At 39.6% G+C, this 16,725-nt stretch overlaps 2 protein-coding genes across 3 annotated transcripts in view; one reads left to right on the plus strand and one right to left on the minus strand.

Annotated features, from left to right (window-relative positions):
• The first annotated feature begins 2,321 nt into the window (after positions 1-2,321).
• On the plus strand, positions 2,322-12,722 carry ifngr1 (interferon gamma receptor 1). Of its 2 annotated transcripts, none has more exons than XM_005751666.1 (7): positions 2,322-2,638; positions 7,307-7,412; positions 7,647-7,831; positions 7,922-8,067; positions 8,988-9,150; positions 10,212-10,342; positions 10,452-12,722. In XM_005751666.1, the coding sequence occupies exons 1-7, from the start codon at positions 2,575-2,577 to the stop codon at positions 10,815-10,817; spliced, it is 1,161 nt and encodes a 386-aa protein (XP_005751723.1). In that variant the 5' UTR covers positions 2,322-2,574; the 3' UTR covers positions 10,818-12,722. The 2 variants fall into 2 exon arrangements, with proteins under 2 accessions (XP_005751723.1, NP_001347781.1); NM_001360852.1 differs by having other exon boundaries at positions 2,353-2,638; positions 10,209-10,342; positions 10,452-12,703.
• Positions 12,723-14,684: 1,962 nt separating this feature from the next.
• ltv1 (LTV1 ribosome biogenesis factor) overlaps positions 14,685-16,725 on the minus strand; it is a 9,617-nt gene continuing 7,576 nt past the window's right edge. The window contains exons 9-11 of the mRNA XM_005751667.1: positions 16,407-16,459; positions 15,777-15,977; positions 14,685-15,097 (exon numbers count right to left, since the gene is read on the minus strand). Of these exons, the coding sequence (XP_005751724.1) occupies positions 14,987-15,097; positions 15,777-15,977; positions 16,407-16,459 (365 nt within the window). The 3' untranslated portion in view covers positions 14,685-14,986. The remainder of the gene's footprint in view (positions 15,098-15,776; positions 15,978-16,406; positions 16,460-16,725) is intronic.

The raw sequence follows: 16,725 nt of genomic DNA on the forward strand, positions 1-16,725 counted from the left end.
GGCATCTACTGTCTGGAACTGTTGTCCATTTTTGTAAACTTCCCTTGCCATCCATCCCCAAAGGTTCTCAATTGGATTTAGATCAGGGGAACATGCAGGATGGTCCAGAAGAGTGATGTTATTCTCCTGGAAGAGGTCCCTTATTCTGCGGTCATTGTGTGCTGCTGTGTTGTCTTGTTGAAAAACCCAGTGGTTACCACACAGACATCAGGGATTCTCTCTGCAACATCTGGACATAGTCACCGGCTGTTTGACGCCCCTGCACCAGTCTTCAGTCTCAGTTGCCATCTGATGGTTACGGGGCTGCAGTCGGCACCCAACAGCCCGACAGCCAATTGGATACTCCGGCTCAGTGCTGGTGAATTTTTTTGGGTTCTTCCACTTGACTTTTTTGTTCCATAACCGTCAGGATCATTTAAGAAAATCCTAATGACTGTCTTACTGCGTCCCACCTCAGCAGCAATGGTGCGCTCCGAGAGACGCTGCTTATGCAGTTCAACAACTCGCACATGTTCAAGAAGGAGAAGGCTTTTTGACTTTGCCATCAGAACATCATGACAGTGTGGCTACCTTACAGAAAATGGCAATAAATCCACATTTTTGCACAGATTTGACCTTTTAAAGGCATGTGGTCCTAAACTTTTGATCAGCTGTAAAATAGCCTGTTTCAGTTTAAGCGTTTTTTTCAATAAATTGCATTCTCATAAAAAAATGTGTTGTCTCACTCTTATTTCTTCTTGTTGCATGTTGAAGCTATACTTCAAACCCTGCTAAGACTCAACCATGCAAAATAAGATATTTTTTTGCCATATTTCAAGTGCTCTTAAGCTTTTGATCAGGACTGTACATTTACCGAGAGGACTGCTGGGTAACGATATCTTGGAACTGGATAACTGGATTTTTGTCATTTCAGACCATTCCAATGGCTGTGCAGGAAAATCAGGCTGTGTGAGATTAATGATTCAATCCTCTTTCTTCCTTATTCTGATGCTCAGTATGAAATGCAGCAAGCTGTCTTGACCATGTCTACATGCTTAAAAGGCTTTGAGTTGCTGCTGATGTAAAAGGCTGATTAGACATTTGGATTATTGGGATGAGCAGTGGAACAGGCGTACCTAATAAAGTGGTTGCAGAAGGTGTGTAGCGTGGCTTTATTTGACTGTACAGTAATTGGTGCAATGTTCTCAGATTTTATATATTTTCTTTTTTGTTTTCTGATGCATACAGTTTCACGAGTATCATTTTGATTTTCTCCATTTCATCAGTTTTGTAAAGCTGCAGAAAATCCTTCAGATTTAATTTTTGTGTCTGAACAATTTTTACTCTGTATTAGGCCTCCAGTTTTGTCAGTAAGGTTATGAGAGAAAAAAAACATTTTAAGGACTCATTTTAAAAAAGGGCAGTGAAAGGTTTTTATTCATTCATCACAGAGTTCAAGTTATTGACTGACTATTCATGTTCTGACATGTGTTAAAAAGGTTTGAAGGAGCTGGGCTACAGCAGCAGAAGACCACACCGTGTCTGTCAGCTAAGAACAGGAAATTTACAAACCGACTCACCAAATTGGCCAACAGAAGATTGGAGAGCGCTGTGCTTTAATTCCTCAACAGACCTCAGTCGGGCTGTAGTAGAGCACCTCTGGCGTGATGTGGTCAAAGAAGAAATGTGGATGAGCAGCTGACAAATCTGCAGCAACTGTGTGATGCAATCCTGTCAATATGGAGCAAAATCTCTGAGAAATGCTCCCCACACCTACCTGAATTTGTACTACACAAAGAGTTAAGGCACTTTTTACAAATCAGTTTCACTGTTACCACTGACAGTTTGTTGTTGTATTTGCTCTTTCAAAAAGTTTGAAGTACTCTGATTGAAAACACAAATGCAATGCTGCACAATACTCAAGAAGGTGAACGATCTAGAGTTGTGACTGAGAAATGTTTCAACGAGTTGTCAGATTCAAGTGAGAAGTGCACATGCACATTTGCTGTTTTGATTTCAGGAATTCTCTAAAGTTTCAAATAAATAAATACATTTATGCACTGTTACATTTCACTTCTATGTCTGAACTTTTTTCTTAACTTTTTTTCCTCCACAATAGGCATTTTAAAAAACATGGTGCCCAAGTCTTAAAACGTTGTTGGTGTTAAAATGTTTTCATTCATTGATCGGAGAGCTGATGTGAAAAGGGTGAGTCTATGTTGTGAAAAATACCTGAGTTATGAAAACTGTTTTGAGAAACGCGCGTCAAGTGATCGAGAAAATGTGTGCGCTGTCTAAAGCTTTTGTTTTGAAAATACAAGTGCGTCTTCCGTTGACGTCGCCTAAGTGTTTTCCAGGTAAATTTGGTCGGTTGTATGCGCTTAGACACATGCCGGAGTAGGAGCTGTTAATGATGCGAGTCCGCTGATATCAGCAGATTTGTGGCGAAATATAAAATATTTTTTATAAGCTCGCAGATGAGAAATTACACGTGTTGTTGGGACAAGTTGACGTTTTATTCGTTTTATTTGCCTCCTGGGCTCTGAAGAGGAAGTTTCTTTAAATAGTCGCTATCACAGCCTCGAGGTCGGAGCGATGTCTCTGAGCGATGAGTTGACTGTTCTGCTCCTTCTGATCAGCGGGGTTTCTGCTGTGATTGGTATGTAGACCCTTTTAAGTACTTATCTTAGAATCACTGTTTCTTCAAACCTTGGGTTCAATAAAATTGACAAGTTCATACACCGAAGAGTACATACAAAGTTGATCTGTTTTGCGCTGTTTTAAGGGCAATCATTAATCATACGTTCACTAATAAAGTTTTATTTATGTCACCATGTAATTTAAAGTTCCTGGCATGTGTCTAACGAGCTGAGCACAAAAGGAGAAAAAACTGGTAAAATGTGGACATTTGTGCACGTGACAAAAACATGGTGATAAAAGTAACAATCAAACTGCTACAAATATGTAAAGACTATGACTTAAAAGTTATCACAACACCCAAACGACGTGAAGGTTAATGAAATTGGCATGCTAAAGGCATAGGTAACGTGTTTATGCAGTGTGCTGTCACTTTTCTAATACACTGGATAATCAAACACTTTATCCTCTTTGAATCTCTTTGAGGTGAGACCAGAAATCTAAAGGAAAATCTTTTATTAAATGAATTCAGTTTAATTGAACAAAATGTTACACTGGTCTTTAATGTCACCTGTTGGAGTTTTGGACCTCTCCCCCTTGATTTCTAAGATGTTTGAGGGTTTTCTTACGTGTGTTGTCCTTTCCAAATTTCCCCAACAGTGGGACTTGTGTTGACCAGGCCAATGTACCCTGAATGTATTTTTTTGTTGTTGTTGGGAAATTAAAATGGGAATTTTGTGCTGTTCTGGAGAGCACCTCATCTATTTGACAGGTGATCTCTCATCATCCTCAAACACTTTCTGACATGATGTATTCATGGTTAAGGGAATGACTGCAAGCTGTCCTGTTCCTAAAACACAGCATTTACAGCCCTACCTTTGACTCGTCTGTCCATAGCACATTCTGTCAACACACCGGGTCTTTTCCTGTATGCTTGCTGGAACGCTGTAGTTTTCCTCAGAGTTCTTTTTGAATAGCAAATTTTTCTAGTGAAGGTTGGATTCGTGCCCCTTTTTTCTGTGTGTACTATTACTCTAACAGTTACAGAGCTACCTGTAGATGTCTTGCTGACATTTTAAGCTCTTAAAGATTTCCATTTCCTTCAAGCATCTGCTGTTCTGATGAGTTTGCTTGAGCAAGCAATGCTGCTCAGACTGGACGTCTTTTGTTGTTGTTGTTGTTGCCACGCACCCTTTCTCTGGAAGACTGCTCCAGCCATTATCTATAGGCAGTACAGCGTCCGTGAGATGTCGTTATTATTATTTCAAATCACTGTTTCTGGGAACTCATCTCCAGACCTGCTAATTTTGATAGCAGAAGCTAAGTTGATAGCGATTTGTTAATGATTTAAGGAAAAGGTGGGTGTGGGTGTGGGTGTGTTTGGGAATGTTATGTGTTTTTAGACTTTGTGATACTATGAAAATATAAAGTTATAAATGTGATCAAGGTCCAGGCTGCTGCTGAGGTGATGTTCATATAATTGTGGCCATTTTACAATCAGTTTAATTAGTAATCAGGTAGCTCTGTCCCTGCTTGCTTCCAATCTTTTCACAGAAACTTTTAAGAACAGTTTCATTTAGTGGAAAACCTTTTGCTTAAGTTGTCATTTCCCTCTCAGATGCTTTGTCGTTCTATTTATAGGAACACAGCTAACCGGTCCTGTTGTGGCGCACTGACATTCTTCAATGCTGAACCACATATCAGCTAATTTTGATGAACTGCAACACTAAACTTCCCTTATAAAACAAAGGTCAACTATGGGCACTGTGAGTGTTTGCAAACTGCACTGTGAAAGAGGGTGAGGTCTTGATAAACCTGCTCTGTCTGATAAAGGACGGTACCAGCTACAGTGCGTGTTCCACAGAACTGAACGAGTCAGTTGATGACACTCTGATGTCCTTGTCCTCAAACTTTAACTCATCAAATCAAATACGTGTATGTTTGTTTGTGGTTGGTTTGGTGGCGTTCATTGGAATTTCAAACATTATAACTATTATATGACCAACCCAGGTCCATCAAGAAAAATGTTTTCTCTGAAAGTTGACCTGCACAAACAATCTGACCTCCACCACATCCTACACATTTGAGATGAGGTTGTTTGGCTGTGAACTGCAGTCATTAACTTTCAGTGTGTTCACATCAACATCACTTTATTGTTTTTCTTTTTCAAAGAGGTCTCAAATATCACCTGAAATGACAAACAGCAATGTGGCAAATTCTTTGATTTAACCTTGTGTTGGGCCAAGTCATCATCAATGATGACCGCAAAAAATACCCCCTAACCCTCTGACCCTATGGTATCAGAATATGTTTGTTTGTGTTGTTGTTTTGTAAGGTTTACAGCTGCACTTTAGGGCAGTAGTATGAATCAAGCAATAGACAGCAGACAATCTTTAAAACTGATAATTTCTATAGCCGTTCAACTTTCTTAAACACGGGACCGTCTCATGTTTCCACCATCCGTCAGACACATGAACTCTGTGCAGGATTATTAAATAACATCTAATGGGATCGGAAGTGGCAGGTTAATTCTTGCCCTTTTGGAATGGTTCATTCATTTAACTTTAGCTGTAACAACTCGTATTCCTAGATGTACAGTAATTTCCCATAATAGCATGACAGAGTTCTACTACTTTTAATAGGAAATAAGACAGCCCCCAACAAGAACTCTGTAACTATGATCTAACTAACAGTTCAATCCTTGGAGAGAAATAGAAAGCTCTATTACTTTTGGATTGTTCTTTAGCCTTCTACACAGTTTCACCTCAGAAGTCTCTCACAACATTTAAAGATTTAGAATAACAATCTCAAGGCCTGGATTCTTGACTTTCTGACTAACAGGAATCGGAGTCCAGATTAATAGAACTCGTTTCAATCAACTGGTTCCCCACAGGGATGTGTGCTATTGCTATTATTTATCCTGTACATAGCTATGTGCCACAGCAGGTATGGCAACAGGATCATGTTAAAAGTATGCAGATGACCCTGTTGTTAGCTGACTCTAGGACAAAGCGATCAGCTGCTGCACAGTCCGTGATGACTTTGTGAGTGGTGTGATGAGTTGTACGTTCAGGTAAACATATTCAAGACAAGAGATGCCGTTAAATTTAGAAAATCTACACAACAGGTCAAGTTAACCGAAGGTCAACTGCACACTTATCTCTGAAGCAAACTCTGCAGCCGTGTGTGTATTTATTCTTTTTTACGGCGCCTGACACCTTTGATTGTTGTCTGTGGCTGTTTTGAAAATGAGCATTTGAAGATGGATGGCTCATCTGCTGCAGATGGAGTCAAGGAGCTTGAACCTGAGCTGTTGTCCTGAGAAGCACACACTCGTGATATCTTTCAACAAAGATTATATGATTTTGCAAAACGTTCAAAGACTGATAAGTTGTTAATACCAGCAGTGAGCACAATAAGCTCTAAAGATTTAGCAGTTTATACATTTTGGTTGGAACCTGATGTGGAAGTGTTTGGCTGTAGTTCTCCAGTCGCTAAACACTTTCTGCAGTGTGTGTTTCCTCTGGACTGTAGTGCCGTTTATCTAACTAAATTACTGTTGCGTGAAATTTGTATAAAAAGGCACAGAGATGATCTTCTTGAATATAATTAGAAAGCCCAAAAAAAAAAGTAAAAGTTTCTGTAGCGCCTACTATCTGTGGTCCACACAGTGTCATTGTTTTGGTTGGTAGTTATGGACAGCATCATGTTCCTGGTGTAATTAACTTTCACTATTTCTGCTTTAAAGTTATCTTTGCTTTCCGAGTTTGGTTTTCATTTTGCATGGATCAGTAAAGGCTTTAATGTAGCTTTTCCGCCCACACCCAACGTTTTTCACAATTACCTTTGGATCCTTGTTTTGCTTAAATGTTGATGTTCACGCCCTTTAAGACTCAAAACAGGTGAGACAGATACTGAGTAACAACGTGAAATGCTGGAGAGGAACGAGAAAAACAACAGCTACATCTGCCATTGTAAGTTTACCTTGAGAGAAAGTATGCGTTAACACTCCCTCTCTTGTGAAATCCGACACAGGAGCAGCGGCACGGTAACTGCATAGACTGTTCGTGTCTGTGCAGATCTGATTGGCTCCAATGATAAATGTGTTTATCCAGCTCTGACAGCACGTATGAAAGTTGAAATTTTAACAAATGTTTTCTTTGGTGTAAAACTAACAAAAATACCCAACTACATCCACCCCGCTAACAACATCCACCCCGCTAACTACATCCACCCCCCTAACAACATCCACCCCGCTAACTACATCCACCCCACTAACAACACGCAGCAAGCAGAGGTGTGGATATGATGAAACTTCAGTTCCTGTGTGCAAATTTCCCAGAAGAATTTTCCAAACAAAACAAAACAACATTGTAGGTGGCAGATTGTTTTTTTTTTTTTCTTTCTTATGTCCCCTCAGCTCTGAGGGTGTAACCAGGCAACCCTATAATAAGGCTTGATTACATGATTCAATCATGTAATCAGTGGGAGGGCCACTGATGCAGTCAGGTGTTTCTATTATTGTGTCCACCCCATTTATAGTAATGATGGTAAGCTGAATATTTCTCTCCTTCATTTCTTCGAATTTCTGAAAAGTTCCCAAAGAAAAATAAAGTCTGACTTCTGGTGGAAAACGCTCTGAACGGGATATATGAAATAAATGTCTCTTTCCTCTTTTTCTTATTTGCAGTTTTACCTCCAACAAATGTAAGAGTGAGCTGCCAAAATGTAAAGGTCTCTGTCCGCTGGGATTACAGAACCCAACCACAAATCTTTAGAGGAACCCTTCATCCATGGTAAGAATGAGCTTTTATAATACATTATGTTCAAACTTATTTGGATTTTACTTTGTGTGATACAGGTGCCTAAATGCACTGCTGTGCTTGTTCTGTTGCTTTGTGCGCTCCCGTTTGTCAGCATTAGACTCTGGAAAGACTTTTTTATTTTTGAGAAACTTAAACTTTCCTCCACTATATTTAAAGTATTATTCATGGAATTAATCTGTCTTTGTTCTTTTGTTTTTTTTTTAGGAATTGTACATTTGAAACCACAGATCACGAGTATGACCTGAGCAACTGTATCTGGAAATCTGGGGATGAGAGATATCTCAAGTTCATGTATGTCAGTGTAGCAGCTGTACAGGGAGGCATCAAGTCTGAAGCTGAGAAGTCAAATACTTTCTCCTTTAACAGTTTCGTCACAGTCGACACAAAATGTAAGCAATGCTGCTAGTAAACATTTGCAGAGCCTGGTTTAGGTGAGAGAGATGGAGATTAAGCTTAAATACCTCTTCTCTTCTTCTTAGGTTCTTTAGAGTTCCCTCCTGTAGAAATAGAACTGAAGGAGAAGATGTCCACAGTAAGTTTCCAGAATCCCCTCAAGTTCTACAAAGAGATGGCACAGAAGGACACGCGTGAATACCAAATCGACTTTAAAGTTAAAAATGAACAGGTAAGGGGTGGCTGGCATATACTGCTGAAAATTGTGTGTGTTTTTATGTGTTTTGACAAATGAAACCGTGATGATACTTATAAGATGTAGTGATTTCATTTTAAGCCTTGCATATTCTTTATGAGGAAAAGAATCAACACATTAATAAACATGAAAGCTGCATGCTGCACGTGTTTATTGGCTATAACAGAATACAGAATTCCCATGTTCAGTCTTGTAGTTCAATCATTTGATAAATGTGCGATAAATGCAGGCTATCTGCTCATCCAAGTGAAGTGTATGTCAGTATAGCAGCTGTACAGGGAGTGAAGTGTATGTCAGTATAGCAGCTGTACAGGGAGTGAAGTGAAGTGAAGAAGTCACTTGGATGAGTGACGAAACGTTTCTCCCACAAAACGCTACGTCCAGATGAACAGAATCAACTTTTTGGAGATTTACTTTCCTGGATGATTGAGATGCATCAAGACCATGATAAGGCTCAAATGTTTCTCTGGGTCTGTACAGATGTTTCTTTTTCTTATTCCTGACCAAAATGAGTCTTGATAGTGAAGATTTTGATCAAATTCACATCCTTGTGCTCTGGGAAGCAGTTATGAGTCTGTAAGATCATTTTCAGGAAGCTTTTTGGGACGCAAAAAATATTTTCGTGTTTTTTATTGCAGACAAAAGTTTGCTGGTTGTAAACTACATCTGAAAAATTGAGAAGTGACAATATTAACTGCCTCCTGGAAATCAAGAATAAAGATGTTGTATATTATATAGTACTTATTTAATACCTGGAGCCAGATATGAGCATGAGCAGTCCACCTGTTGGTAATAACGCACCAATGCGCTACGTGTCACAACCACCATGATCTGCATTATTTCTGGTAATTAACTTGAATAATCAAGACATTAATAAATTCCTCTGTGACTTTCAGAGAACCTTTACAACGTCATGCACAGATGAAAAAATCTGCCAATGTGATAATGTGTCATTCAAAGAGGGTGTGAAGAAGTGCGTCAATGTGAGTGGAACGTTGTTTGTCGGGGTCGGTGCTCAGCAGGTGGAGTTCAAGGAGACGGAGACATGCACGACCCAATGTAAGTGTTTTTATTTTTTGTTTTTTATTGGGGGACAGAGACGAGTGGTTTTAGGATCAACAAAGTTGAGAAACTAAAGGCACAGGCACATCTGTCAACAGGAAGTAGTTCAGTATTTGCACAGGCCTCATGCAAACTCTGGGTGGGAACTCATTCATTCTATTATTGCAATGTGACTAAAGGTCCAGCTATTCATGAATTATTTTTGTACCCTTAGCGATTTGCATCTCATACAATATTCAGATTGTTGGGATACAAACACTGAAACACTGACGTATGTAAACTATATTATTATGGTGACGCCTAACAGTGTTTACTGCAAATGAATTTCACTGTTTACCAAAGTTTTCATGAAGCAGACCTAGAAGGAATACTTCTAAATGTTGGGGAATATTATACTATATTATATATTTAAGGGCATCAGATTTGCATAAAGAGAACAGGTTGGCTGGTTGGGTCACGTTTTAACTGGTCAAACTTTAATGTAACTGCTGAGATCTGGGGCTTGTTTTTTGTTTTTGGTGCTATACTGGTGTGAAAAATGGTCAGAATTTGCTAGCGTGGCTACATGTTAAATAGATTTCCAAAGGACAGTAAATTTGTAGATAAAACATTCTTTTAAGTAGTGTCCGAGATATTTGAATGCTCTGCGTCTGTGAAGGTTCTCATGCTCTGCGTTCGGTCATCATAAGGCCATGGTTTCTACATGATTAACTTGATGGGAGGGCATTCAGAAGAGAAACACCACAAAAATCAACATAGAAGCTTGAAAATATCCGCTGAGTACTAGAGTTAGAGGTGCAGAATGTCCTGGCAGAACACGTCTCTAATTTGTGAGCACATGTCCTGAGCATCTGTTGCATGTGATCGCACAGCAAGCATCTCACTGGGGTGGTAGATCTATAGTAACTGCAGGCTGAAGATGTTTAAAAATGCAGCCCTGTATGAGTTTATGGGTTGGATTTGTAAATTAGAACCAACTGATGTTGTTTTTGTTTAGTTTGGTTTTAGCTTTACTTTGTGCCTGAATTAACCTTTTGTATGTTTTGTTTTTTTAGCAGGTTTCAATGAGGTGATACTCGCAGCTGTGCTGTCATCCTCGCTTTTATTTGTTCTCATTGTGGTAACAGCTTGCATCTGTAAGCTAAAGGCGTGGACATTTAACCCCTCAGATACTCTACCATCGTCTCTGGTAAGGTGTCAAATAAAAAACTAAACTAAAATAAGCAGGACATGATGACATGATTAGCTGTTTTTTTTAACCTTGTGCCAAATGCTTTTTCTGTTCCTGTACCTTGCAGAAGGACAGTGCAGGGAATCAGAGCAAGCATCCACCCAACCCAACCAGACCACACATTAGTCGAATCTCTGTCAAAAGCAACAGCAGTCAGGACGACCCCGAGGAAACTGTTCTTCTCAAGGACACCGGTCAGTCTGCAGACAACAGCAGTGCTGGCTCTGACTACAACCCTAGCAACTCCTGCTACGCAGAGAGACCGCATTTGGACAGCAGCGATTCTGACAGAAGCGGGACGGATGATGACTCTGGAGATGACTCTGTAAAGACGGAGTGTGTTTCAATTGAAGAAAGGTCTGCTTATGACTGCCCACATGTGATGATGGACATGGGTGGTGGAGACATGGTTACAGGTTACACTGGGAAGTAAGTCATGACTCAGAGGACTGAAGCTGTTTTTTTGTTTAAACTCAGGTCATCAAAGGTTAACAGTCTAAGCCCACCTTTGGAATGTGAGTTTATAACAATATGAAATCTTCACTATATTTTTGCCAGTGGTTACCACTGCACTGACAGACTTGGCTGTCTCAGGGAAGCAAGCTGGACATCTTTGTCTTCCAGCTGTTTTCTGTCAGGTTGCAGAGGCAGCTAGCTGGATCTCTGCTGGTTTCTGCCCCTGCATCAGATACAAGGATAATAGGCAACTTTTATATACCGTCTTTTAATCTCTGCTTAACATATATGTCTATATATAAAGTGATCCGGCACAATATTAAAATCACCTGCCTATTATTGTTTCGGGCTCAGCAGTGCTATGTGACAGTGTTTCCTTTCACTGTGGAGTGGAGCTTCTCTGCATTGTGCTTTTTTCGCTACATGCTGCAGAGAAGTGATCAGTTTGGACTTTTTCAGTGTAGTGAGGTGACTGACTGATGTGGATTAATCTAAAGGAGGTTGTTGGAATATTAACTACTACTTTGATCTATTGACAGCAGTTGCAGTGAAAGGTGCAAATATCTACTGATTGTCAGGGGCAACCATATTAACTAATCTAAACAAATATAATGTATTTGCATCTTTTTGTATTGTGCTCTACGACAATTGCTTCCATTCATTTTCTAAATTTGTGTTGGGGCTTATCAAAGCAGTGTCATAGCGTGGCTGGAGCCTATACCAGCCGACGGTGTGTGTGAGACATTTGGGACAGGGGAGTCCGTCCATCTGTTCTCTTAACTTTATATCTAAGACAATGGAGCCTGTCTGAGACTCACCCTGGGGGAAAGTCTATCACCAGGCCAGTGGCTCAAATAAAACCCAACTATCTATAACAGGGTAAATAAACATGATTGTTTTTCTGTCTTTTTGTTGTATTGACCCTTAAACACTCTTAAAATGCCTTAGAGCCATTGTAAGGGTTTTGCATGAATAGTCAGAGATAAACCAAGGATTTTCCACTCCTGACAGCAGATCTGCAGGTGTCACAACTACCTTTAATGCTGCTGACGGTGCCACACCTATGCAGCCTGTTGCTTGGAAAAACTGCAGCCGGCAAAACCTGCTCTGTAGGCCATGGGTTAGTGCCTTTGTTCTGCTTGCCTCAGAAGCACGCAGGTTTGTTTACTTCAGGGTTGATGTTTTGTTTTTTTCTATGATGTGGGAAGTGTAAAATATTGTTGTATTTTTGTACAGCTTATATGATCACATTCTCTTTAAAGGTCGGACACTGGAATGATTTTTTAAGTTTTTTATGTGCATTGACCAAGAATGTTTGCTTCCAGCATCACTAACAACATGAAAACGTATCAAACATCAGTTTCTCCTCTGACTGAAACATTTAGGCCTGCTCTCAGCACGCGGTCCTTTGTTGCATAACAAGAAGGAATGTAAACACATTTTGTCCTGTGGGGATTAGACGGCACGTTAAAATCGGCAGGAACCCGGAAAATTGCTTCTGTCTTGTTTTGATCATTTATTCAGAACTTTTATGATTTTATCGCCAGCAGTGACGACTGTTTATGGCTGGGTGTGACTTGAAGTGTTCCAATACAAATCAAATGTAAGGGGATGCATTACAGGTGAAAAGAAGGAAAGAATTTTCTAATATAACTATTAATCTTCCATTGTGGATTACTTAAAGTAAGAATATTTGTAATATCTATTTTCTGAAATGTAATGATTTTGCATTATCATACATATTTCTTCCACGACACTGTCCTGACCAAATACAGTGCTTTTTTCATTTTGCTCATATTTTAGTGTGAATGCTATCGTCAACAGTTGCCATGCTTTTTATTAATAAATTGAGTGAAGTGCTGCTGAAGTGGACATTTGAACTGGCCAGAAAATGTGTTTTTGTATTTTTTAGTTTTTGTGAAGCATTATTTAAGTTTATATAATATCACATTGAAACTTGCCAAGATAACTTCTTCGATTATGATCCAACCAACAAAAGTAAGAAATACTGGTGTTAAAGGCAACGTGTAGATACATCAGTATTAGGCTTTTGGTTGCTGTCATGTTTTATTTTACCTCAAGTCATATATTTGGATAAAAACAACAAGGTTCTTACTTGCTCACTAAGTTACAGGCATAAATTGCAGGGTACAATCAAAGACGGTAGAAAACACATAATCCTGCTAATTAATAGACTAATAAAAAAATTGAACTACTACTCCAAACTGAAGCAAAAATGTCTTGAACAGCAAGCAATCATTTCTTTATATGTTTAAAATTCTTCAGACTCATGTATTTTAGATCATGGTTCATTAAAGCCTTAAAAAGGCAACACCAAGCAAACAACTTGGCAAAGAAACCATTTAAAACGTTGTCTAGGCACTAGTAAGATACTGTTTTTGCACCACTCAGGTGATTTCCTAAGAGCAATTAGCCAAGAACTTGCCATATTTCAGCATGATGTGTTCTTGGGAAAAAAAAATACCCGCTCCTTTTGAGAAAACTGAACAAGTCTTTCTCAGTAGCAGGCCTGAAAAGCTTATCTGCAGATCAGCAGATGAACTCATGTAAAAGTGATGTGGTAGTTCAGAGCAGGTTAAACTGGTTTGCAGTTCAGTGGTGACGTTTACAGTAACGTTTTAACTGATTATTCAGTCGCCTTTATGTATAAAGACAGCATGATACATGATCTGCTCTAATCCTGTTGAAGTCAATTAAATCTGGATGTCAGAGCAGCACAGCTCAGCTGATCACAGCCTGCACTGGCCCTGTAGAAATAGAATCAATAGAAATCACTGCAACTTTAAGTGATCGTTTTCTTCCCCATACCCACTGTAACTCCTGACTTTAGTCATTTTTCTGATTAAGTATGAAGGCAGAGACACACATCTACAAAGAGCCTTTTTTAATTTCCTGTTTTTCTCTGCTTGTGCTTCACAAAACTTTACTTCAGGCTCAATCTCTCATTCCACCAGTAAAGATGTGAAATCAACGTAGCGTGGAGAGAAGTGCGTTTCCTTTATTGTTGCAGGTTAGGTGTTTAAAGTGACCCTCTAAATTGTTCTTGTTTGTACTCCACCTCGTTATCCTTATTTGTTGCTCACAGCTCAGTTTAGACACGTGGCTAGCAAACGAGTTGCCATAGCAATGTTAGTAAAATTTGTGCTGGAGCTGATCCCTGTTTTGCTTGATGGGCAGGCCGCCTCCAGCTGCCTGCGTCAGAGCTCATCTCTGTTTGAAGAGGACAGCACTTTCTCCTGTTTCAACTACAGAGCTTCCTCAGCCCCTGCTGGTGATTAGTTGGATCTACAACAGCACAGAAGGACTTAAGTCTTGTGTAGCAATCAGTTTAATTCAATTGTATTGATGTTGTTTTTTCTTTTAATTATGCTAAATGTGTTGATATCTCAGCCCTTCAGTGAACACCAATGAATTAGTACAAAATGTAAAGTTTATGAAATGCACAAAAGAAACATCTTGTATTTACAGTAATAGTTTAGAGATGTTATTAAATGTGTATCTTAAGTTTGTGCACAGACACATAAGCTTTATCAATGTAAGCTTATTTCATAACATCATATAGTGACCAAATTACTACAATTATAATCACAAAAATGCTCAGAAACTACTCGTACAAACTCGGCTCTTCAGACCGGACGCATCTCATTCACTATGAGACAAACGGGCCCATAATACAGTGAGTTTTTTTTAAATTGATGATAATAACCATAATAAAATTAATATTGCTGCTTAGATATGATTAACACAGAATCAGCCACTGAGTCATCCACCTTATCACCTGTGGTAAAAGTACAGCAAGACTTACAGAAAGAATCTCAGAAACCTGGATTAAAGTATTTTTAATAAAGGCGCAAAATTCATATTTGACAGGCATGACTGAAGCGTGACAGACGGTCCTTCAGTATTCCTTCGACAGGACGATATCCTGAGCCGGATTACTGGAGATGAAATTCAATTTTTGCTCTTTCCTGAATGAATTGGATGATTTGGGGAAACCAATACTTCCCAACATCCCCTCAGCCCTCTCATTTGCCATGATTTCCTGTTCTGGCAGCTCCACTGAGGTGAAGAGCAACATGTGACCAGTTGAAAAGTCAGTGTCGGCACAGGCCTGGCAGGCAGCTGCTAAAGCTTCAGGCCTTGAACATTTGTCCTCAGGTTCAACATCTGCTTCTCCTGTCGGGCTTTTTCCTCCTTGAATGCCATTTTATTGGCTTTCTTTTCAACTCTTCTTTCCTAAAGAAAAAAAACAAAACACAATAAAATAAAAAATATCAGGAATCAAAATGTAAAACTGATATTCTACAAATCTCTTCATGGCATAATCACAGCTTCCTTTCTGTGGGAAGGCTTTGTAACATCACATATTTCATCATTAACATAAATAACTGAGCCTAGTCAGCACAGGATACCAAAGTATTTACCCCAGTTTGCACTTGGATTAGACTCCTTTCAATGACTTCTTCAGCTCGTTAATCTTAGGCTGGGTTAAAGAATTAGACCTTTGTCATTCTGACTCAACAAATTCCAAGAAAAGAACAAAACCAACATTGACTTGGTCCTCAATAATCTGTCTCCCCAAACAGGCTCCTCACTCTCAATTTTTACAAACACTTCATAAACACTTGGTCTAAAAAAACAGCTGGTCAGTGTCGTTTTATTCTGTTAAAAGGAGAATATTTTCAGCAGTGTACTAATCCACATTTGGGGCTCAGCAGTACAGAGAGACTAGGTCAAAATTAACTCGTGCTGATGATGGAGACAGCTGATTTTAGATGGTGCTGAGAGGAGTCGTCTCTGATCCACTGTCACAGCAGTGACTTCAGATACAGCTCGCCGACCTGCTCGCGTCAGGTCACAGGTGCTGTGACTTCATCATTTGGTTCTAAACAGAGGCCGGGACAGACTTCCTCACCTTACGTTCTTCCTTGATAGCCTGTTTCCTGGCCTTCCTCTCTCCTTTGCTCTCCTCTTTGCTTCGAGGCTGAGCGGAGACACGAGGCAGGTCTGTGTCGTTAATTCTCGTCATGCGCTCTGCCTGCTTGGCTGTGAGGCCTCTGGCTGGGAGCACATCCAGAGGGATGCCCGTCTTACTGGAAACACGGATCGGCTTTGGCTAAAGAGAGAGACAATTCAATTCAGACCACACGTGAATAAACATGAATAATAAACCTTAAAAAAATGACTCAAACACATTTTCTAAGCGTTTTATAAGAGCCTATCCCAGCTGTCTCGCTCCAAGACAGCTGGGATAGGCTCCAGCACCCCCTACGACCCTGAAAAGGATAAGCAGAAGCAAATGGACGGATTCATAAGTCACATTACTGACAACAACAACAGGATTAAAATGAAATAGATTCAAGAGTTTTTCAGAATTTTGAAGGTCTGACTCTGATTCTGGACGAAGCGTTTTCAGTGGAGAGACCACTAAACGTTTCTCGCTACGTCCAGATGAACCGAATCCACTTAATAATCAGGAAGATCGAGCATGCATGGCTATATTCTTTAACATTTGTAAAAACAAAATCCAGTCTTTGTTTTTTACCTTTTGAGGTTCTTCGATGACTTTGGGTCTGTTATACATGTTGGAGTATGTACCTGGAGGAGAAAAGAAATGGATCATCTGTAGAATAAAGATATTTTACACTTCCCACCACTACTGAACAATAAATTAAACCAACACCATAAAGTAATCTCAACAGTCTCAGTTTGTTGGAGCTGCACTCATCCATAAAGGATACAGCAAGACTTCCAAAATAATTGTTTTATACTATTTTGCACTAGGGCTGCCACGATTTGTCGACTAGTCACGATTTCGACGACTGATTTAATAGTCGACGCATCGTTTGAAGCTTTGTAAGATC

Source organism: Pundamilia nyererei, unplaced genomic scaffold, assembly GCF_000239375.1.
Source record: "Pundamilia nyererei isolate P.nyererei 1_Seehausen unplaced genomic scaffold, PunNye1.0 scaffold00322, whole genome shotgun sequence".
In the NCBI taxonomy this organism is placed as follows: domain Eukaryota; kingdom Metazoa; phylum Chordata; class Actinopteri; order Cichliformes; family Cichlidae; genus Pundamilia; species Pundamilia nyererei.